Genomic DNA, 21799 nt, shown 5'->3' on the forward strand with positions numbered 1-21799 from the left:
TCATCTTCGTCTTTGTTCTTTCCTTTGGCCATGAAGTAGGGAGTATATGAAAAGGAAATAGTAGGAGATGAAGTCAACAAATTTGGAAGACAATTGACAACTAACAAGAGAGGGTTAGTTTCGCTTAGTTGTTTTTTTTTTTTACAGCCAATTAGGAGTCTCCCGCTAAGATTGGGCCCGAATTAAGTACTAACACAAATTTATTGGCAACACAAGAATGCAATGCATTTAGAAAATCGAGTATGAAAAGCTAAAGAACAAAAATGACAGAGGTCAAAAAACCAAAAAATGAACAAATATGTTAGACAGGTAAGTGTATAAAACTCCACATCTTGTACCGATCAAAGCAATAAATTGGTTACTCCTGATCGTTTGTACTCTTTTTTTTTGTTTTTTGACTTTAGACATTGAATATTATATTTCGCAAGAGTCTAAATTCTATTCAAATTTCTAAATTGTGCAAGTTCTGTGTTGATTGACTTCTCTTTCTCCCGTCCCACGTCCGATAACCAGTTAATTGCCTATTACTCCACATTCTTTTCTCACGGGACTAATTCTACACCAAAATGGTTTCAAAGCAGATGATGCTATAAATTAAATACACATTTTGATTAAGTGACACAATATAGCTAGGTAGCATAATTGTAGCAAATGTCAAGATGATCAGTACAAAAACGATGATAAATCTCAAAGTCCAGCTGTGGAAGACTTGAGAATGTTCATAGGAAAATATTTGCTTTCCCTTAACCTATAAAAGTTAGCCAATTTCTTTAGGAAAAATGCTAATAAATTAAGAAATTAGTCAAGTCTCATTAGCTATATAGTCACAAATGAGGAAATTGATTTGAGGTAAATCTTTGCAGTAAATGAAACAAGGTCAAAGTTTAAGAAAATCAATTTATTCATCATCAGCGCAGTTTAAACAATTGAAACACAATTATCAGTAACAATACAATGTCAAGAAAGAGAAACCCAAAAAAAAAAAAAAAAGAAATTAAAGAGAGATGATCAGACAACTTAGTCATTTGACATCTCAGCACGCTTCTTCAACAAATCAAAAATTTTCTTCATGCTAAAGGATTAATAACGCGGCAATTTTTCCTAATTTCTCCGGCGGTTCCAGTCAGCACTTCAACGTTTCCCATGTTCACCATTGATCTTCCGAACTCGAAGAAGAAATTTCTTGGAAATTGCAGCCGATTCACGATTGCAGCTGAACCGGCATTTGTTAGAAGTGCAGCATCAGATTGGAATAGGCCCTTCTTTTGGTTGAGAATGGTGAAATAATGAGTATCAAATGAACGAGAGCTCTGAGGATCCATTTCCACAGTTGTTGCGGGGTTGGCCGGGTTGGGGCATTGTTGCTTCAAAGTTTCAGCATAGGTTGCATCAAGACTTGGATCCATATCACCTTTGCCAGTGAAATTGAAAAGCCTTCTCGAGAAAGCTCCACAGTGGGCTACTCCAATGGTGTGTGCACCTATTTCAAAAAAAATTTAACATATGAATAAGTAACAATATTTTTGCATGAAATTTTGAATTCATAGGATAACCACATTTTTCCATTGCATTCATGTTATCTCGGGGATTATTTGGTGTTCTGTTTGTCAGAACAAGAACACTAGTGAATTATGTAGGTAGTATGTTATGATTAATCTTAATTAATTTTGTAGTGCAGATGATTTTACCTGATAGTGCCACGAGATCATTAACGTTGAGATTTTTCTTGGCAAACAACTGTTGAAGGGTAGGAAAGTCTGAGAATGGAGAAGGCAAGTTTCCATTGACATCAGATATAAGAGACACCCTGCTGTCTCTTCTTCCTGTTGGCACTTCCCACAAATTCCGTCCAAACTGCGCGCAAGATATAACATGAGTGATATTAACTAGATTGCAAGTCATCTCTAAAGTTCTTTTTGCTTGGTTTTTCATGCGGTGCTGGCTGGTTCTGAATCTTTCCTACAGGCCAGCTACGGTGTATGATTGTATACTTGCATGGGCATTAATAACAGACATAAACTGCAATTATATCTACTTCTCCTATATATGTATATATATGTATACATATCACTATAGCGGTAACACTTACAGGAAAGGAAACAGCGTCACGAGCAGCCAATGCAAGAATATCTGCGCATGATACAATACCCGGGCAAGCTTTTTCCACTTGTGCCTTGATATCATCAATTGCTTCAAAGCCTCCTAGTGTTTGATTAGGTCTTGCATCCTTCTCTGATTGATTAGTTCCAACGGTGTCCAGGAGTATAGAGGCATCGCATCCCTGAAATTTTAGTGGGTTCAACTTAATTTAGCAAGATATATAAGCAATGCCAAAGCAGCCCACCTCAAAAATGAATGCATGGCTGTCCTTACTGTTTCTACATGCATGAAAAAAGATGTTCACTAATTCAACCGAGAACAAAATGATGAGTCATGATATGCATGCATTGCATGCAGGCCTGAAAATAGTGGCCTTACCTTAACAAAGCAGTCATGGTAGTGCACCCTAAGCAATTTAGGAGCCAAGGTAGGGTCACTTCGCACTTTGCTTATTGTGAGGGCTTTTACAAGCATCTCAGCTTGGGGACAGCGAGTAAACCTGTAAAAGTTAGGTCTCAATCCCCCACCACCAGGGGCACCACCTCCTGCGTTTGTAACCGTAATGGCTCCAAACACAATAATTGAGAGCAAAAGCAGAAGGCTAAACTCAGACTTCATTTTTTTTTTGTTTGTTTGAAAAAAGAAAATCTGGCTAGTAAAATTTAAGTAGGAAAATAGAGTAATATCACAAGCAAGAAGTAGCTAGAAGACTGAAGCTGAAAGAGAAGTTTGTTGGAGAAGCACACAGAAAACCTTGTAGTGTGGCCTCCTTTTATAGGAAGTGGGAGCAATCCCATTCGAAGCAAGAGGGAAATTTCAGGAGATTATAAAAATCAACCTGTAATTTGGCCTTAGCCTAAGGGTCGTGAGAAGACTTATTTGTTGATATTTTCAAGTGGCATTCGTCTCCCAGTTTAGATAGAACTACCATACAGTGTCACTTTTCTCCTGCATGTCTGGACTTTTTCTCAATAAGTTTTTTGACTTTCTATGATAATGACAGCAAAAGTCAGCGTAGAGATCTAATGATATGGATGCAGACCAATCCCTGAGAGTTTATCCAATAATAATATACCCTGTCAATGATAGGGTAAAGTTTTGTGCTCCACCGTCAGCTTGAATTCCAAGTAAGAGGAAATAAAATTTCTGTCCCTTTCCTTTGTGTAGTGTTATAACCTCCTATACACTTTCTTGTTTACATTTTGGTGACCTCGAACTAATACGGAAACCTATTGCCTTTAAGTTTTAGTAAACTAAAAGGCCAAAAAAAGATAAAGAAAAAGGAAAGAAAGATGATTATTAGAGAGGCTAAAAACAATGAACTCCTCTCATTATAAGCTGTGATATCATCATGTCAATCACAATTATGTGCCATAACATTGATCAATTTTGCTAGTGAACTAACATTTTAGTATGCCTTAAGAGTCCTACTAATACCAAGTACCAGCCGATTAATTACTTGGAAAATTTCCAAGTTTCAGTACAAAGTTCTGTTTTCAAAATCGATGGTTAGACTACATCCAATTATGAGCACTTCTCCTTTGGACTATAGCTTCAAAAAATGGGTACAGTTTTCTTTTGATTTCTTCCTTGTAACCATATTACCCTAAATAAAGGTTGTTAATACTTGTATCTTTTAGTCGCCAAAATAATGTAATATAAAAAGGATTATGTTTTCATCCACTATCAATTTAGTGAATTTATTGTACTAACACGTGTAGATGTATGTCATTTATACGTGGCATACATTTATACCAAACTCGTATGTATATATATTGATAGTGTATAAAAAAAAAAAATCATGTAAAAACTCTAATAAAAACAAAAAAAAAATGGAGATTTGTCAATTGTAAGTAGGCAAAAAAAAAAAAAGGGAGGTTTGAAATAGTAAGTAAACCCTTTATATACAGAAAAGTCCTACGATTGCATGGGTATTGGCTGGCACGCGGCGCCACAATTTCCGGTATTCAAGTTCGAGCGCCGAGAGACGGTGTTGGCTAGTTCAAAGTTGGTAGTTTGGTTGACTTTGACATTGTACTAGTCCTATCACCTATGTGTGCTCTGCATGGAATTTTGCAGCCCATTTCCTTCAAGGATTAATGGATTATTATCCTGTTTTGTGTTAGCTAAATTAAGACTTAAAAGCTATCCCCAACCCATTTAAGAAGTGGCTCATGTATCATCTATCAGTCCAAGACTTTCAACTTAATTGGAATTATTTTTCAGAGTAAAATATTTCAATTCTGCTACTCTTGACCACTCATCAGTAAGAGGGCACGAAACAATCAGCAGTAAGATACATTGCGCTCATCCTTGGCATAACTTCCCTCATCAACTTGTTCATCAGGACCATCTGAATCTGCATTTCAAGCTATAGGAATATATATATATATATATATATATATGTATATATATATATATATGTATATATAGGTCCGATGTCATTTGATATATGTGAAAATTTGACAAACAAAACAGGGTTAAGTGTGACAGGAAAAAGAGAATCGATTGGCATTAGTGGAAGCTCTGATTTAGGTATGTAGGGTACCATAAGGGGTCAGATTGTTTAATGCTGTCCTATATCTAAATTCTACTACCATTTCCCAGCAACTTGTGAGGAGAATCTTCTGACTGCTGAGAGCGTTTCCCACATAACGAAGGTTTCAGGGTCAAATGCATAATGAAGAGGGAAACCAAGGAAGCAGTCCAGTTCCTCTTTAATGGCGAAGAAAGAGTTCATTTGCATGTACGGTGCCGGATAACATGGAAATTTCTACTCAACTAAGATTGTTTTAGACGATCATGTGCAACCATGCATGAACTAGCTACTTCGTCGTTGATGTAATAATACCATTAACTTGGGTACATGGATGAATTATACCCCCAATAACTACTACTAGAATTTGCGTAGGCTTCAATACGTAGTTGAAAATTACTAGGATAACTAGTGTTAAGCTTATTATATACAACAAAAACAAAAGAAAATGCGACTTAGTTAGATTGCTGGATTAGTTAAATCGATATGTCACAAGTTTTCTTGGATTTTGTCTTCAAGAAATCTTACAAGAAAATAACTATGTTCACATTTTTTCGAAAATAATCAATAGTGCCTCCCCATTTATGCTATTGATGACTTGAACCGTGACCTATTAATTATGTTGGCATAGTTCATCAAAAATTTACAAAAAAAAAAAACACACATACAAAAAAGGGTACGTTTAATTAAAGGTATGTCATAGAAATGCCAAAATTGAGGGCCGTTTTGTACGAGTTCTTATAGTCCAGCTCTACTCCACGGGCTAACATAATGTCAATTCTTATCGAATTGGATAAATTTTGTCAGTCTATCGATTAAAGAAGCGAAAAAAAAAGTCTCAGTCTGAAGTATATTTACTTTGATTTACTAGTTCCTTTACAAAATTCCTTATCAAAAATTCCGTGGAAATAATGTTGATACGGTTGTATAGTGTTCCATTATGTACGAGTGAATTCGAGATAAAAATGATGGCAGATTTTTTTTTTTTAATATTAAACCCATGACTGAGGCTTTATAAAATCTAATACTCCTAGTTCTATCCACAAAAATAAATAAATAAAACTTACATGAATTGCTTCACAAGACTGATAATTCGGAAAAAACCAAAAAAAAAAAAAGCGTCATCACTGAAGAATATTGGGCCTTTAAAACGTGTGATGTCCATGTCATGGACTATATGATTATTAGAATTAGCCCCTGTCTTCAAGTCCCGAATAGGGCCGAGAAGAATAGCTTCAGGCATGTATGTTAAGCCGAACACTATGGTCCAGTTCTGCAAAATAAATTACTAGTCCAGCCCAAGTAGCTCGCGTGAGCCACGCACCAATATAAAACAAAACAATCTGGCATCCCAGCCTGGCCGGCTAGCTTCCCGTTGCTATCGGAATAGATTCCCTTGCTGCCAAACCAGTCTCACCATCAAAGTCCACAGATAAGCAGACCCACGCGCATGTATTCTGCACGTACCCATGGTATACCGTAACTAATAGGTATTTTGTGATTTTGTGTATTCACATGACAAATTAAGTGAAGTTTAAGTAACTAATAGGTGTCCAGTTAAAAAAATCATACTCCAAATACACCAAATGAGGCACTTGAAAAAAAAAAACTTAAAGCAACACATAATCAGTCTACAATTTTAGTTGAATATTTTTCCTTGATTTTTTTTTGGACTTATACAGGACAAATTTTAAACTCAATGGTCTCCTTGCTTATTTATTGGTTGACCAAATTGAGGGTTCTAACATGATTTCTCAACACTTTTCTCAAGTTGAGAACTAAAAAAAAATCGTACTTTTTTAATTGCGATTGATCATATGATAACTACTATTAGAATTCCAATGCCTAATAAAAAAAGAATACTTTACTACTCACACAGAGTAACAAAAATTTTTTAAGTTAAAAATGGTAACAGATTTTATATAATATGTAAAAAGAAAAATGAATACCACTTGCTACACCCAAATACATTGTATGAAAATGAATACATGTTGAATGACAGTATTTAGTATACATCTTGAAAATTTGAAAATGAAATCTTAGTCATGGGATGCTACAAATTTATTCTTCACAAGCCTGACCAAGTGCAAGAGTGGTGCAAAATGGCACCTAAATTTGAACCATGTTTTTGAGTATTTCTGTATTTGATCAATTAAGGTCAATTACCATTACAAAAAAAAAAAAAAAAAAAAAAGAGGCGCGCCAAGTGATACAACCAAGCGCGTGAACAGTGAGGCGAAGAATTCTCCCCAGTGGTAGGTGAAACATCAGTGACACTACTGATAGTTTTCCCAGTTCGGTCACTCGAAAACGCACACTAACAAAAAAAACGAATGAAAAAGTTTAAGGCTCGACCTACCCACTTCCTCATAGGCCATAACAATAGCCCACTCCCCCCACTCACTGAAAATCCCGTTACATTCATTTTTGCATCTCTTCGACACAGGAACAGCAGTTGACTTGTCTCTCTTCATCTCTTTCAACAGTACCAGCAGGGGTGTTCTGAGGTGAGGTGAAAACCAATCAACCCTTCAGTCTTCCCTCTTCCCTTCAACTTATGACATTACTTCCTAAAACTGATGAAACATCCAAATGTATGATCTTTAGTTTTTTTTTTTTTGGGGTTTAGTGTGGCCTTTTTCTTTTTGGGGTTTAGAGAGGCCATCTAATCTTTACTGTACTAAAATCTTTTGTTTGACTGTTGTTGCCTCATTATGTGTAGAGAAAGAAGTGAACTTTGGCTTAGTCTTCTAGCAGATTGATTTTTTTATCTCACCAATTTGGTGAAAGAAAAATTTGGTGATCGCCAATTCGGTGAAAGAAATTTTTTTTGATTTAATTTTCATTTCCATCACATGGTGTTGGTTGAATTCCTAAAAGATGTCATTTTTGAGATTTGAGTGCATGAAAGATGTCTCTTTGTGGATTATTTTTCTTGCCGATGTTGTGGTTTTCCGAGTACAGGGGTGTTAATTTTGTTTGGCTTCGTTAGCAGAAATTTGGAAATATTTACAAATGATTTCTGCCGAGCTCAGAGGGGATTTTCAAGAATTCCTCTTTTTCTCTATTGTTGGATGCAAAGAATATTGGTCTCAATCAACAGTTCATTGGCCTTGTATCAAAAGATGATATGTATTTTTGGGTGAAAAATGATAATAAACCTTTTTTGGATTAGCAACCTTGTCAATGGGCTTTGTATGGGGTGAAATAATGGTAGCTTTTGCTGAGACCTAATCATTTTTGTTTGATTTGCTCCTGTTTGCTCTCGTGTCCATTTGTCCATGTTGAACGAATTATAACTCTAGTCTGTTAATTGGCACTGCAAAAATTGGGTGATCTCTTTTTTCTCGGGCAGTATGTGGTTTACTAGGCTGACATTGATGAACATTCACTTTTTAGCTCTGTTTTAGCTGCTTATTATATATTGCTTTGATTGAAGAGATTTTCTCTGATATTTTTTAGATCACACAAAACAATGGTGAAGGCTGTTGTAGTTCTGGGCAGCAGTGAGGGTGTTAAGGGCACCATCTACTTTACGCAAGAGGGAGATGGTAATCTTAATCGGCTATGTCCAATTATTGCTTCAGGACTTCTGTCTGAATTGTTTCAACTCCTTCCTGCATCATGAATCTTCTGATTAGTTTGTTTTTTGACTTCCCAGGTCCAACTACAGTAACAGGAGAGGTCTCTGGCCTTAAACCTGGACTTCATGGCTTCCATGTCCATGCCCTTGGTGACACAACTAATGGTTGCTTGTCAACAGGTAATTCTATATCCAAATGAAATTGGAAATAGGGGGACCCAGGAGTGACTTAAATCACCAGCGTATTTCCATAAATATTCTCTCAGTTAATCAGGCCTTATGATTTGCAGGACCACATTTTAATCCTGGTGGCAAAGAGCATGGTGCTCCTGAAGATGAGAATCGCCATGCTGGTGATCTTGGGAATATCACAGTTGGGGAAGATGGTACCCTATCTTCCCTTTTGGCATCATCAGGAATATACGTTCATAAATAACCCGTGTTTCTGATGATTGAAATTGCACATTACCAATTAAAGTATGTACTATGGAGATACTTTAAACTGGTTCCCATAGTGGGTTGAAGTTTTAGTTGTCATATTAGTCTTTGTATGTTAGACGTGTAATTTGGGCAGTGTGTTTGAAAAATTGTGCTAAAGGTTTGTTGGTGTTGATTATTCTAAGTTGGACATGGAGTTGCGCAGCCAGGCCATGGGGAGGTTTATTATGGATGCAATGGTATTGCCTCAACTTTGGAGGTTTGTTTGGTTTCTTGGTGATAATTTTGGAGTCAATGGCTTTCTTGAAACAGGCTTGTGGAGTAGTTGGTTAATGTGCTCCTTAGTTGCATCAGATTAGTTTTCCCATTTATCAGACTCCTGACTCGATTGCGCAGCAGGAAGATGGCATATTTCAGAAACTAACCATAGTGCTGCTTTAAATTGCCTATAATAAAATGTGTGTTTCTTTTCTTAAGTTCGTGATTTCTCATATTCATATGTGGATGCTCTGTATGGAGATTTTGGCATTAAGCAAATATAGTGGTACAGTGCTATAAGCATTGCAATGCTAGTTGACTTCTGGAAATTGATTTGAGGATGTGAATTCATTTTACATCAGCTTTACTCTTAGGTTGAGACTTTACCCCCTTCCTTAATATTCGAAGCAACTATGAATTCATCTTATGAATAAAGTAACATTCTCTGTAAATGGATACAGAATATCCTAGCTATACTTCAGTCTTTTGGGAGAGTTGGTATGTTCTGTTTCTCATGAGCGGGTGTGCTGGTATTGCCATTATTTTTGCTTGTGATGCCGTTACCTTTTAATTTCACAGCATGCAAACATTACTGCATTTTCTCAATTTTCATTTGGTCAGTTATGTCGAGCACTTTGCTTGCTAAATACAGTGTGTGATGAAGAGTTATACCATATAACACCTGACTATGATGTCTCATTATCTCACAGGTACTGCTTCTTTCAACATTGCTGACAAGCAGGTGAGCAGTCGATTTTCTACCATCTTTTAATCAATATTCTGCATAACTTGCATGCATCGCTTAACTGTTGTTTTCTATTTCAGATTCCCCTTTCTGGACCACTTTCCGTCATTGGAAGAGCTGTAGTTGTCCATGGTGATCCTGATGATCTCGGAAAGGGTGAATTCCTTGGAACTAATAACTACTTTTCCGTGTTTCACTCATGGAAACCTTTAGAAACTGTACCTAATTTTCTGAAATTCAAAAATTCTTATAATTTGCTAAAATAAATTTTGACTAAAATGTTTCTGAGCTTCACCAGTGTTTATTTAAGCATATAACCTGCTTCAAGCAAAAGATAAATATTACTTGCTCTTCTGTAATTCTTGAGAAAAATTGACACATTTTTATCTTTTTGGAAAATTTTTATCAACAGAAAGTTTTTCAGCATGTAGCAAGGCATTACATTGTTAAGCAAAGTTTTTCTGTGTGAATTGTTTTCTGATGGAACATACAATTGTGAAGCATATGGAAGGCTATTAGATACATACCTACTCTTTAGCCTCCTCTAAATTCATCTCTCTCTGTGTCTATGGTATGTCGGGCCTTCACTGCAGTGATAAGTGGAAACAGCAGGTTGCACTTAAGATTTGTAATTTTCCATTATCCAAGAAATGGATCTTTGCCTGCATATAACTTTTAAAATTGTGAATGTACTCTTTTGGTAGCGGTCAAATTGTTCATTTTTGTGACCTTACGGCTGGAATATCTCTGTGTTCTTCTGCAGGAGGGCATGAACTCAGCAAGACCACTGGAAATGCTGGGGGAAGAGTTGCTTGTGGTAAGTGTTATGGTTATCTTGGATTTTGTATGTTGTGGTTGAAAGCATATTCTTCTAGTTAATCTATCATTTTCCAACAAGCGGCATTGTCTTAATAACTGATTAATACTGTTCTTTTGTCAGAGACTGTCAACTCCACTCTTGTTGCTTGACAAAAAAAGGGATTGGCAGTGCTTTTTCACTTCAGTAACCTCAAATTTCTTTTTAGGATTTACATAGATTTTATCTGACAACGAGTTTTTGTATCACGGGAGGGATAAGCAAGAATCTACGAGGGAAAAACTTTTTCTTTTTTTCTTTTTTGGCTGCTGAATCCTGAAATTAAATTTTATTAAGAGACTATACGTAAATAGCAAAAGAATTATCCAGGAACGGTCAATATAGTGTTTTCCTTGAGATAATGCAGAAACTTTTTCATAGACCACTTGTGTGCTTTCGTAAGCGTAAAGAGTGGATATTAACTAAGTTGTCTATTAGTCATGGTTCCCCAAAGCTGAGATATATAACATTCTCAAAATCATGCAGGTATCATCGGTCTGCAGGGCTGAATGGACCTCCCTTGGTTTTCTGCTGCACTTCCTGCATGAAACAGTCTTTTGTTATAAAAGTCCGGCTACTAGCAGAAATTATATGGAAATAAACAGCTGGTTGAAACGATGACTTCCGTGTTCTAATATGATGTACTTACCTTACTATTTGAGGTACTTAATCTAATGGTCTTGCTAAGAGTTTTGGGTTTTCCATTCCTCCATGGAGTCTGAATGAATATTCTGCTATTTGGCTTGGGTATTCCTTTACAGTGCTGCATTTTCGGTTTCGCGTAATTTAATTCTTGCGGCTTGCTATTCAAGAGTGCTTTGAATTTCTTGCTTCATTAGTCCATCCACATTACCCGGTAGATGAATCTTGGGTGCTTGGATTCACAACCTTGAGAATGATGATATGATTGAAGAGAACTGCCAAACGCTACCTTCTATAAAGCATGGCTTGCAAAATCTGATTTTGACTGGCTCTGCCTGCGGTGTGCCTCGTATACAGTATAAAACACTTCCAACTACAATCAAACTTCTGGAGAAAGAGTACTGACTAACAGTAAAATTCTCTTAAACAACTCTCCACAAAACAACCCTGCAAATGTTTTGTTGGACCAAAGAAAAAGAACGGTGTTGATAGCTCGAAAGAGCAAAGGCGAGAAGAGGGTGTATAAAAAACAACAAAAAAGAGAAGAAGATGGTTTGGTTCCACGGGAGTTTACTTATTTATAGCCATTCAATTACATATATCCAATCTATCCGAACCAACTCATTTTTATGAATTCTGTTTTTTGTAGACTCCCTTCCCCTTCTTTATCATTATTCCGCCGGATCCAATTAAAATGGATAAACAAATTAGTTAGTCTAAATCAAATCATTGTATATAAATATTATTGTTATTAGATTGATCTAAGTTGATGCAATTTTCCATTTTCTCCGTTTCTATTAAAGGTGTGACGCCTAATTTTTGATGATGACATTGGTAATCATTAGTAAAGCCCTAAACTTTTACCCACATAGAAAGACAGAGAAGTCGTGTTTGGGTATTTTGGGGGGTGTTAGGTAAGGACAAAGACAAGGATGAAGCGTTGCGACGTAGCCAAATTTCCACGCTAGGAACTTAACCATCTTAGGATCCATCTAACGATTAGGATCGTCAATTGGTCTTCTTTCCCACTGGGCTACTCCTACACCGACTCCTCGCGGCAGCTGACCATATCACTGTCATTTCATCCATCCCAAATTCCCACCAACCACCGTTTGCAAAACAAGCCATCGTCTTTACCACCAGCAGCAACAACAACAACAACCCAAGTCCCCCCTCATGCCCGTCCCCACCAGCCCTTCAAAAGTTACGAACTTTCTAAATTCTCAACCCCACAACCCAGTCTAGGCCAAATATAAATTGAATTCACTTCTGCGCTTTCAAGTTTCACACGCCACTTTTCAAATTAGCTGGCACTGCAGGCTGCAGCAGCCCACTAAAGCCTACTTCTCCTCTCCTCCTCTTCCTCCTCCTTGTCAGCTGGCACCTGCCACCCTTCTTTCTTTCTTTTCTCTCCCCTGACTTCTTGCCAAGAAATCCAAATAAACAATGGAATTGGTAAAATCCCGCGTCAACAACCCTCCATTTTGTGCTCTATAATTTTTTTTCCCAGTGGTTTGGTATTAAAATATTGCTAAACTAATCTTATTACGACTTGGGTTGTTAATAATTTACAATTAAAAAATAACAAGAAATGAACGAGACCTTCAATTCTCAAAAGGGTCTTGCCCTTTTTTTTTTTTTTTTTTGCTTTTCTACTGGTTACCAGTTCTTGCAGGTTCCATTTTTGAATCTTTTGTTTTGTGTAAATTGATTCAGGTTACCTCTGAGGTGGGTTTGAAAATGGAGAGTGGAACCAGGAGGAACCCCACGTTAATTTGTGCACCTTTAATGGCGGATACGGTGGATCAGATGCTGAGTTTAATGCAGAAAGCTAAGCTGAGTGGTGCTGATCTTGTGGAAATTAGATTGGATTGGTTGAAGAGTTTTAATCCACGGACTGATATTACAAATCTTATCAAGCATTGTCCTTTGCCAACCCTCTTCACTTACAGGTTCCTTTTGTAATCTATACAAAATTTATTTGCTTAATGTTAAAATTGCAGTTACAGGTTGCTTTTGTATGTTAAGGCTTGTGCTTAAAAGAATGAATTTTTCCCCTTTTTTCGTGCTTTAAAAGAGGTGTTAATGGCATGGAACGGAAAGAAATTGATGAAATGTTAAGACAACTAATGCCACTAAAGACAGCGGGCAGCATAGATCCTTGAAATTGATTTTGATCGGCTGAGAATTGACTATTTTTTGACTAGTGGTTAAAGTTTATAAATCTTTTAAAGTTTTTAATGGGTATCAAGATGGAAAATAACGGTGGCACAGGAGAGGTGCTTTAGAAAGACGAGATTGTTGGATACCAGTGGGAGTTTTTCATCCTGCGGTTGGCTTGGGCTAAGAATAATATCCTATTAACTGAAGGTGGATTTATTTTTGGCTGGCTGAAAGAATAATTAATAATACGGTTGTTTCTTCTTTCATTGAGTCTTAGCTTGCATATGATGTTCAGGCTTTGCAATGTTGAATTCTGCTGAAAAATAGATAAAGTTGGGAAATAAGAATAAGGATGGGTTTTGAATATTTTTCCAGAACTGGAAGCTCTGAGATATGCCTTTTGGAGTCATGAGAAAACGGAAAAGTTATGGTGAAGCATTTCTGGTCATTACTTCACGTGAAATCTTATGAACTGAGGATGTATGTATTTGGCTTATTAGTGTCAAAATAGTTGTTCTTGGATTTAAATTTTGTTCGTTAGAAATTCCTTTAGCATTTCGTCATTGAAAAAGATTTCTACTGTCAATTCTAGAAGTTGAATGGTTATCTCAAAGTATGGAAATTTTTTTATAGCTTGTTCTATTTCCAAGATGTAGCAATAATTTGTTGCAGATTAGATTGCAAAATTTCTTTTGTTAGCTTTAAGTAGCACCCATTGGAAAAGTTTATGACCATTTATGATTTTTCTAGGCCTATTTGGGAAGGTGGCCAGTATGCTGGTGATGAAAAGAGTCGACTGGATGCACTTCGTTTAGCAATGGAGTTGGGAGCTGACCATATTGATGTTGAGCTTAAGGTTGCATTCTATCTCTTCTCTTTGCATTTTTCAGCTGGAAAGTTTCTTCTTTGTATCAGTATCTAATTGAAACTTACATTATTAAGAGCGGGAGTTCTAGGATGGTAGCCTATAAGGAACTTGAGGGACTTGTTTAAACCATTGACCTGTGAACTAGACAAAATTTTCATGGACATATACATGATAAATGTAGATAATTTTCACCATTCATTGATGCTATTGAATGGCATATGGAATATGAGAGGTTATAAATTTGTGGCTTTAATTTTTGTTTTCCTCATTCTTACTTGTATGATGCTAAAGTTGTAGAACGGTCTTGACATTCTGCTCATGTTCATGAAGGCTATTGATGAGTTCAACGATTCAGTGCATGGATATAGGCCTGCAAAGTGCAAAGTCATTGTTTCTTCCCATAACTATCACAACACGCCATCTTCTGAGGACCTTGGCAACCTAGTGGCACGTATACAAGCAAGTGGAGCTGATATCGTAAAAATTGCAACAACCGCTTTAGACATTACGGATGTTTCAAGAGTTTTTCAAATCACTGTGCATTCTCAAGTAAGAGGCGTAAGTAGTGTAACCAAGCACTATGAACATTTATTTCATATAATGTCCGCATTCTGCATGAAGTTGATATCATAAGTTATTTATTTTGGCACATAGATGGTCCATTATAGACAGCTTCATTGATAGGAATGAGTTGATATGACATAATCTTGGTTTAAAAATCATGTAACATGTTTACATGTCATCTGGGTTCTGGAATTTTCAAATTCACCATGTCACCCTTCTTCTTCCAATTGATATCAAAGTGTTGTGCTGATTCCAGTTTCTTAGCTTTATTTCACCATCCTTTGCAGTTACTTGGAAAGGACCTAAGTTCCATCTTGAAGTATGGGCTTTGAGTTTCCTTGAACTTTTCTCCCAAACTATGTAATTGAGAACTAATTAGTTTTAAATTTACTGATTTAAAGTTCAAATCTTCTACAATCGTCACTTGAATATGCATCGATCATTTAAACTGTGAAATTGATACTTCAGTTTCTTTTCTTTTTCTCTATGAAATGATAGCTGTCATGATGCAAATCTTCTGTTCCTGTGTTATCTACATTTACAGGCTCTTTTCCTGGGCTGGGTGTTTGGTGAGGGCAGGGGGGCAATGTAGCTTGAGTTATCATTTTTTCATTAGCCAAACAAATAAGGTTTTCTTTAAGAATTGATGTATATATAGCTGCCAACTTTATTTTATTATATCGTCTTCTTCTGTCTCTTTTCTTTTTCCTTATTTATATGAGTTCCATATGATGTTTGTGATTACAGTTGAAAATACGCATCTGATTCCTTCTTTTGAGTTTAATGCATTTCTTTACTTTTTGCTGCCTTGTTTGAGTCCAAATACACTATTTTTGTCGGAATGACTTTTGAGGTCTTTGTTGTAGAGAATTTTGAGTTCATTCACAGTAGTGTACTAGGTCAGTAGCATATTTGTGACTACTCTTAAACTTTCAGGTTCCCATCATAGCAATGGTCATGGGAGAAAGAGGTCTAATGTCTCGTGTACTTTGCCCCAAATTTGGTGGGTATTTGACATTTGGTACTCTTGATTCGGGCAAAGTATCAGCTCCGGGGCAACCAACCATTGAGGACTTGCTGAACTTGTACAGCTTCAGACAGCTGGGGCCTGACACAAAAATATATGGGGTTATTGGAAAACCTGTTAGCCACAGCAAATCTCCTAAGTTATACAATGAAGCTTTCAAATCTGTTGGTTTTAATGGAGTATATATACATTTGTTGGTGGATGATGTTGGAAAGTTTTTCGAGACCTATTCCTCTACAGACTTTGCTGGCTTCAGGTTAACTCTTAAACTACAGTATCGTGATCATTGAGATCTCCAGATCACCTGTTCCTGCCTCAACAGATTATTTTTTGGATGCTTATTGGTCTTATAATGCTCCTAGATTTTTGTTTATTATCCGTGATCTATTTTTGGTTCTATTATGTACAAGATGAATAGCTGCAAAGTTGAAATGATCCAATGCAACTTAATTTTGTGCAGCTGCACTATTCCTCATAAAGAGGATGCTCTTAAGTGCTGCGATGAAGTAGATCCTGTTGCAAAGGTACTAAACTATACCATCATTTCATGATTGCTTTTCGGTGAAGATGGTTTAATTTTGTCTTGTCAATGCAATTTTGTCCTTCTTTTCTATTTCCCCTCGAATGTTCTCCAGTCAATAGGGGCTGTAAATTGCCTTGTGAGGAGACCTACAGATGGGAAATTATTTGGCTGCAATACAGACCATGTTGGTGCAATTACTGCCATAGAGGATGGATTACGAGGTTTTATCTATGATTTACTAGCTGTAAAAAATTCCATGCTAGTAAGTGTGAACTAAATAATCCTATTGTTTCATTTGCAGGTTCACGACACTTCAGCGAGTCACCCTTGGCTGGTAAGCTATTTGTAGTCATTGGTGCTGGTGGTGCTGGCAAGGCTCTTGCTTATGGCGCAAAGGAAAAGGGGGCAAGGGTTGTCATTGCTAATCGAACATATGGTAAGTCATATTATGCACGGGGCAAAGACTAATAAAAGTCATTTATGAAGCCAAATTTACGTTAAATTTTGACTCTTTTTTTTTTTTTTATTCTACATTATCAAACAAACAGTTCAATGCTAGCTGAGTTTTCCAGTTCTAAGAAAGTCAAGTATTCATATTCCTGCTTATATATATGTATATAGATAGATTGGTTGTGATGGCTTTTTATGTTTTTGGTTTTTGAATGTTCTTTCTTGTTTTTCGTAGAAAGAGCTAGAGAAATTGCTGATACAGTTGGAGGGCAGGCTTTGTCTCTCTCTGACTTGGACACTTTCCATCCAGAGAATGGCATGATTCTTGCAAACACTACCTCCATTGGTATGCAGCCAAAGGTTAATGAGACACCGATTTCTAAGGTTTGCCTTCTTCACACCTTTCTCCACAAAACAATTTGTTTACTTCTATTTGTGCTGCTTGTGTTAATGATAAAGCGAAGAAGCTAAATTAAGAAATTCCTTTTCTTTACAAGAGAAATATTGTGTAGTGAGCAAAGAGCATTGCATATCTAGGATTATGTGATGACTTAATAGTTAAATATGCAAATGGTTAAGAAACGGATATATTGTCATCATTTACCAGTTCTGGAAGTTCCTTGTTATAGACAAACATCTTCAACTATTTGTTGGAACTTACCAACAATTTTCGCTTGTGAAGTTGAACAGTCTTAAACTCGAAGAACATAAAGAAATGTTAAATTTACTCGTGAATGTCATATGCACAAATATATAATTTAACATACCATGGTTTGTTGTATCAATTAACCTGTCCTACTATTTAAAATCCGCAATGCCTTGGGCTAATGCCTTTTCATTTTGCAGGAAGCTCTCAAACATTATGCCCTGGTTTTTGATGCTGTTTACACCCCAAAAATTACAAGACTACTAGGGGAGGCACTAGAGACTGGAGCAAAAATTGTAACAGGAATCGAAATGTTCATTGGGCAGGCATATGAACAGTACGAAAGATTTACTGGGTTGCCAGGTATGACAAGTTTAATACGTTTCTGTTTGTTGTTTGATGTTCCTGGTTATCGGATTCTTTGGCACACAGCTTCTCTGGCTATTTTCTTGTGCTCTGATGAAAGTTCTTCTGTATCAATGCAGCACCAAAGGAACTTTTTAGGAAAATCGCGGCATGATGTGGAGTTTATATATCCAGCTTATCTACATCTCCGTTAAAAGTTGGGATTACCATTTATGCATTCTGTGTTAGATGATGGATCAGTAAATTTTTCCATTGGTTGCTGTTTTCTGGGTAGTTCATGTCATTAATCATGAAGTTTGGACAATCAACCCTTCAAGTTTAGAGGATACTATGCAATTAGAAACCATTCACGAGAGTTAGGCCTATGTTAGAATTTGTCCGGATTTTCACTTGTATTCTTTCTATTTCGTGCTATATTAGCCTTGTAACCATTAGTATTTGTAACATATTTGAACAAAATGTACTTGGTACCTTTTACTTCTTTTATGAACCAAAATTTTTCAGCTGCTTAGAAAGGATCAAGTGAGCAGCTGTTGTTTGCAATCATACCCTTTTCTTTTATGTTTTTACTTCCTCACCCTTACTTGACTTGTTTCCAATATTCTTCCATCGCAAAATTTAAATTTAAACTCTAAATTTTGCAAACGTGGCATCTATTCATCTTGCCATTACACGTAGGAAAGATTTATGGAAAATCGTTCAAAACATTTCTCATATAAAGTGTTGTCGCCTTTAAATTCTTAATTTTTTTTAAAAACTTTTTCTTCAGCAAATGCTCAATCAAACGACATGGATAATTCCTCAAAACGACTTGTTTCGTTTGAGTTCAGAAGCGGACTTCTGTCGAAAACGAAATGATGATAATGCAAAACGACGTCTATTCTATGCATCGCGATTCGCGACGTCGCTCTGTTCTGGTTCAGTTTCATAAGTCCTCGTTGGAAAAAGGGATTCGTCCCCTGAGGTTTACCTTAATTTCAGGAACCCCCTCTGGTATGAAAAATTGGAGTACAACAAAAGAGGAATTACATATTGACCCCATGCAAAGCTTCAGGAAGCAGCACCACAATAAAGACTGGAGTTTTTCTTCTTCCCCACTATAGTTTGATCACCTTAGGTCTCAGGTTTACCTCCATTCTCTTCCATCAGGCCTCTACCTTTATGGTTTTAGGCTTTCTTCAGATTAATGGGCTTCTTTAAGTTTGTGATTATTAGTTCATGTACCGACATTTGGCTCATGTCACCTCGAAGCTCACGGCTTTGGCGAGGTCAGGTCGCATTGTTTGCGCTCGCAAGATGTTCGACGAAATGCGTCAGAGAGATACCATTGCATGGAATGCAATGCTTAGTGGGTATTCTCGACTGGGTTTTCACCAAGAAACGCTTTTGTTATTCTCCCAGATGAGAACTAGTAACTCCAAGCTCGATCACTACACTTTCACCTCTGCATTGAGCGCAAGTGCTGGCCTAGGAAATCTTCCATCTGGGCAAAAGCTTCACGCTTTGATTGTTGTTTTTGGATACACTCTATTTTTGCCTGTGAATAATGCTCTCATTGATATGTATGGTAAGTGCATGAGCAGTCCTGATGCTAATAGAGTTTTTGAAGATATGGGTTCTAAGAATGAAGTATCATGGTGTTCATTATTGTTTGCTTATGTAAATACTGGCGATTTTGATGTTGCGAGTAGTATTTTCTCTGCTATGCCAAATAGGGTGGTTGTTGCTTGGAATACCATGATTGCTGGTTACGCCAAAAGTGGTGAAGTGGAATTATGTTTTGATTTGTTCAAGAAGATGTTAGACGATTCTTCTTTGCCGGATCAGTGGACATTGAGTGCAGTCATGAATGCTTGTGCTGGAGTGAGTAAAAGTTGTTATGGTTGTATGGTACATAGTTTTATCATTAAAAGTGGTTGGAGTTCTGCAGTGGAGGTGAGCAATTCAATAATTAGTGCCTATGTGAGGTTTGGCTTTCACAATGAGATTTCAAAGATGATCGACTGTCTTGGGGTTTTAAATCAGGTATCTTGGAATGCAATTATTGATGCTTATATGAAGGCAGGTAATTGTCAGGAAGCATTACATGTTTTTCAGCAGGCACGCGAGAAGAATGTCGTTTCTTGGACAACAATGATTGCTGGATTTGCCCGAAATGCCAATGGGGAACACGCTTTTAGCATATTCGTTGACATGTTAAGAAGCGGTCTCAAGCCAGATGATTTTACATTTGGAGCTGTTTTGCATGCTTGCTCAAGCTTAGCCGCTCTTGGACAGGGTAAAACAATCCATGGTTGTGTCGTTCAATCAGGACTCTCTAGATATGGTTATGTTGGCAATAGCTTGCTGAATATGTATGCTAAATGTGGGGATATAGTTGATTCATTCAAAGTATTTAACGAAATTCTTGAGAGAGATTTGACAACCTGGAATACAATGCTGTTTGCATATGGACTCTATGGATTGTCTACGCAAGCATTGCAGCTCTTTGAGTCAATGGTAGCTTCTGGATTTGAACCAGATAAAGTAACCTTCATAGGTCTATTGATGACATGTAGCCATTCAGGGCTCATAGAAACAGGCCGTTTTGTTTTTGAATCAATGACTGCTCTTCACGGTATCTCCCCTGACATTGATCATGTGGCTTGCATGGTCGATATGTTGGGGAGGGCAGGCCATTTAAGAGAAGCAAGAGAGTTGGCTGACCAATACTTTGGTGTGCAGAGTGAGAAGATCAGCTCATGTGATGTTCTATTTGGAGCATGTTCTGGTCAAGACGATATTGAAATGGGAGCGGAATTGGGGGAGCAGCTGCAGATTCTTGAGCCACAAAATGAGATGGGCTATGTGCTGCTGTCTAACATTTATTGTGCAAGTGGGCAGTGGAAAGAAGCTGAGATAATCAGGAGACGAATGGCTCGTCAACAGGTGAAAAAGTTACCAGGTTTTAGTTGGATAGAGGTGAAAAATGAGATGGCATCATTCGTGGCTGGAACACGATCAAATGCATGCGTGAGAGAGTTGAGTTATATGCTGTCGATTCTTGGATCTGAAATGAGATACCCGATAACTGTCGCCCAGTGGGACTAAAACGCTCGGAATTGTCTCTCTTACTAAGCACAGAAAGACCATGCAATACATCGAAGCTTGATGAAATAAATTCAGAACTGCGCTCGAAACTGTGAGACCGGCAGACAAAAGAAACTTTTTTTTTGGTCTGAAAATCAGACAAGTCTGCCAAACCACAAGTCAGCGGATCCAACAAGTTTCCATTTATTCTGGTCAAGCCTTGCCTTTCTAAAGCGAAAATGAAGGATAGCAACAGCAACACAAAGATGAAGAGATCAGAGAACCCTGGTTGAGCTCAAATTTCCTTTTTGCATTTCTTCGTCTTATGAAACTTTTGGGAGAGCTTGCTATGGGAAAACGTACGGGGCTCAACCCAGTTGACATCTTTTTGACGACGTTCATGACATCTTATTAACGTCTGGTCAAGAATGAAACTGGAAAACGAATAAAGGACTGCCTCCACATTTCAGCATGATTACAATTGGCTAGCTGAGCCATCACCAGATCATTATGATGCTGGTGGTGTGTCAAACACTTGTTTATTTTGGTAAACCACAAGTCAAATTCATTCACGTTCTTGTTAATGGGTTTATGCATTATCTGGTACGCTATTGAATTCCAAAATCAATTACAGAACGGTTTGCTCGATTCATAGTTTTAAATCAGTTAAGCCAAGAAGATTTGGGCTTCTATTTGATTCAGGCTCGACTTGAACCGAAGCTATATTGTATTGCATTCAACGAGAGATGCCCCACTTCAAATCCGTTGATAGAGAAGATTACATTTAGAAGTAAAGGACAAAAAAATTCATTTAGCGAAATGTGAGTGACATTTCAAACAATTTTTTTTTTGATTAAATTCAAGAGGAGATTTCAAACTTTACAAAGGGAAAAGGGAACAGGGAAGGTTTGAATAAATTTATAAAGTATGACAAATGAATTTGAGTCTTATATTAATATTTCTAT

General features: G+C 37.1%; 4 protein-coding genes across 6 annotated transcripts; 3 read left to right on the forward strand and 1 right to left on the reverse strand.

The window, feature by feature from the left end:
• Positions 1 to 1085: 1085 nt before the first annotated feature.
• On the reverse strand, positions 1086 to 2718 carry LOC113764963 (peroxidase 24-like; the record flags this gene model as incomplete). The annotated part of the gene is made up of 4 exons (XM_027309009.1): positions 2479 to 2718; positions 2090 to 2281; positions 1689 to 1854; positions 1086 to 1480 (listed from the first exon to the last, which is right to left on the reverse strand). Coding segments are annotated over exons 1-4 (993 nt in total), but the record flags the coding sequence as incomplete, so codon positions are not given.
• A 4261-nt stretch (positions 2719 to 6979) lies between these two features.
• On the forward strand, positions 6980 to 11276 carry LOC113765240 (superoxide dismutase [Cu-Zn]). 2 transcript variants are annotated; one of them, XM_027309351.1, is made up of 8 exons: positions 6980 to 7143; positions 8099 to 8187; positions 8298 to 8399; positions 8510 to 8605; positions 9626 to 9657; positions 9741 to 9816; positions 10424 to 10477; positions 11003 to 11276. In XM_027309351.1, the coding sequence occupies exons 2-8, from the start codon at positions 8112 to 8114 to the stop codon at positions 11023 to 11025; spliced, it is 459 nt and encodes a 152-aa protein (XP_027165152.1). In that variant the 5' UTR covers positions 6980 to 7143; positions 8099 to 8111; the 3' UTR covers positions 11026 to 11276. The 2 variants fall into 2 exon arrangements, with proteins under 2 accessions (XP_027165152.1, XP_027165151.1); XM_027309350.1 differs by having other exon boundaries at positions 6982 to 7148.
• Positions 11277 to 12240: 964 nt separating this feature from the next.
• Positions 12241 to 18311, forward strand: LOC113764767 (bifunctional 3-dehydroquinate dehydratase/shikimate dehydrogenase, chloroplastic). Of its 2 annotated transcripts, none has more exons than XM_027308748.1 (11): positions 12241 to 12613; positions 12875 to 13110; positions 14072 to 14177; positions 14520 to 14747; positions 15690 to 16036; positions 16241 to 16304; positions 16416 to 16524; positions 16605 to 16739; positions 16989 to 17137; positions 17600 to 17762; positions 17885 to 18311. In XM_027308748.1, exons 1-11 carry the CDS (start codon positions 12605 to 12607, stop codon positions 17917 to 17919), a joined length of 1581 nt encoding a protein of 526 aa, XP_027164549.1. In that variant the 5' UTR covers positions 12241 to 12604; the 3' UTR covers positions 17920 to 18311. The 2 variants fall into 2 exon arrangements, with proteins under 2 accessions (XP_027164549.1, XP_027164550.1); XM_027308749.1 differs by having other exon boundaries at positions 12242 to 12613; positions 14520 to 14738.
• A 401-nt stretch (positions 18312 to 18712) lies between these two features.
• Positions 18713 to 21452, forward strand: LOC113765598 (pentatricopeptide repeat-containing protein At2g36980, mitochondrial). Its single transcript, XM_027309829.1, has one exon. It carries the CDS (start codon positions 18984 to 18986, stop codon positions 20853 to 20855), a length of 1872 nt encoding a protein of 623 aa, XP_027165630.1. The 5' UTR covers positions 18713 to 18983; the 3' UTR covers positions 20856 to 21452.
• Positions 21453 to 21799: the final 347 nt, after the last annotated feature.

The sequence above is a fragment of the Coffea eugenioides genome, chromosome 3 (assembly GCF_003713205.1).
Source record: "Coffea eugenioides isolate CCC68of chromosome 3, Ceug_1.0, whole genome shotgun sequence".
NCBI lineage: Eukaryota > Viridiplantae > Streptophyta > Magnoliopsida > Gentianales > Rubiaceae > Coffea > Coffea eugenioides.

Bases quoted from the DNA above. Each gene is read 5' to 3' on its own strand.
- LOC113765240 (XM_027309351.1), top strand. From the start codon at position 8,112: ATGGTGAAGGCTGTTGTAGTTCTGGGCAGCAGTGAGGGTGTTAAGGGC. The intron at 8,400-8,509 runs GTAATTCTATAT...TATGATTTGCAG, and splicing joins TAATGGTTGCTTGTCAACAG to GACCACATTTTAATCCTGGT. The intron at 9,658-9,740 runs GTGAGCAGTCGA...TTTCTATTTCAG, and splicing joins TCAACATTGCTGACAAGCAG to ATTCCCCTTTCTGGACCACT.
- LOC113764767 (XM_027308748.1), top strand. The intron at 16,740-16,988 runs GTAAGTCATATT...TGTTTTTCGTAG, and splicing joins CATTGCTAATCGAACATATG to AAAGAGCTAGAGAAATTGCT. The intron at 17,763-17,884 runs GTATGACAAGTT...GTATCAATGCAG, and splicing joins AAGATTTACTGGGTTGCCAG to CACCAAAGGAACTTTTTAGG.
- LOC113765598 (XM_027309829.1), top strand. From the start codon at position 18,984: ATGTACCGACATTTGGCTCATGTCACCTCGAAGCTCACGGCTTTGGCG.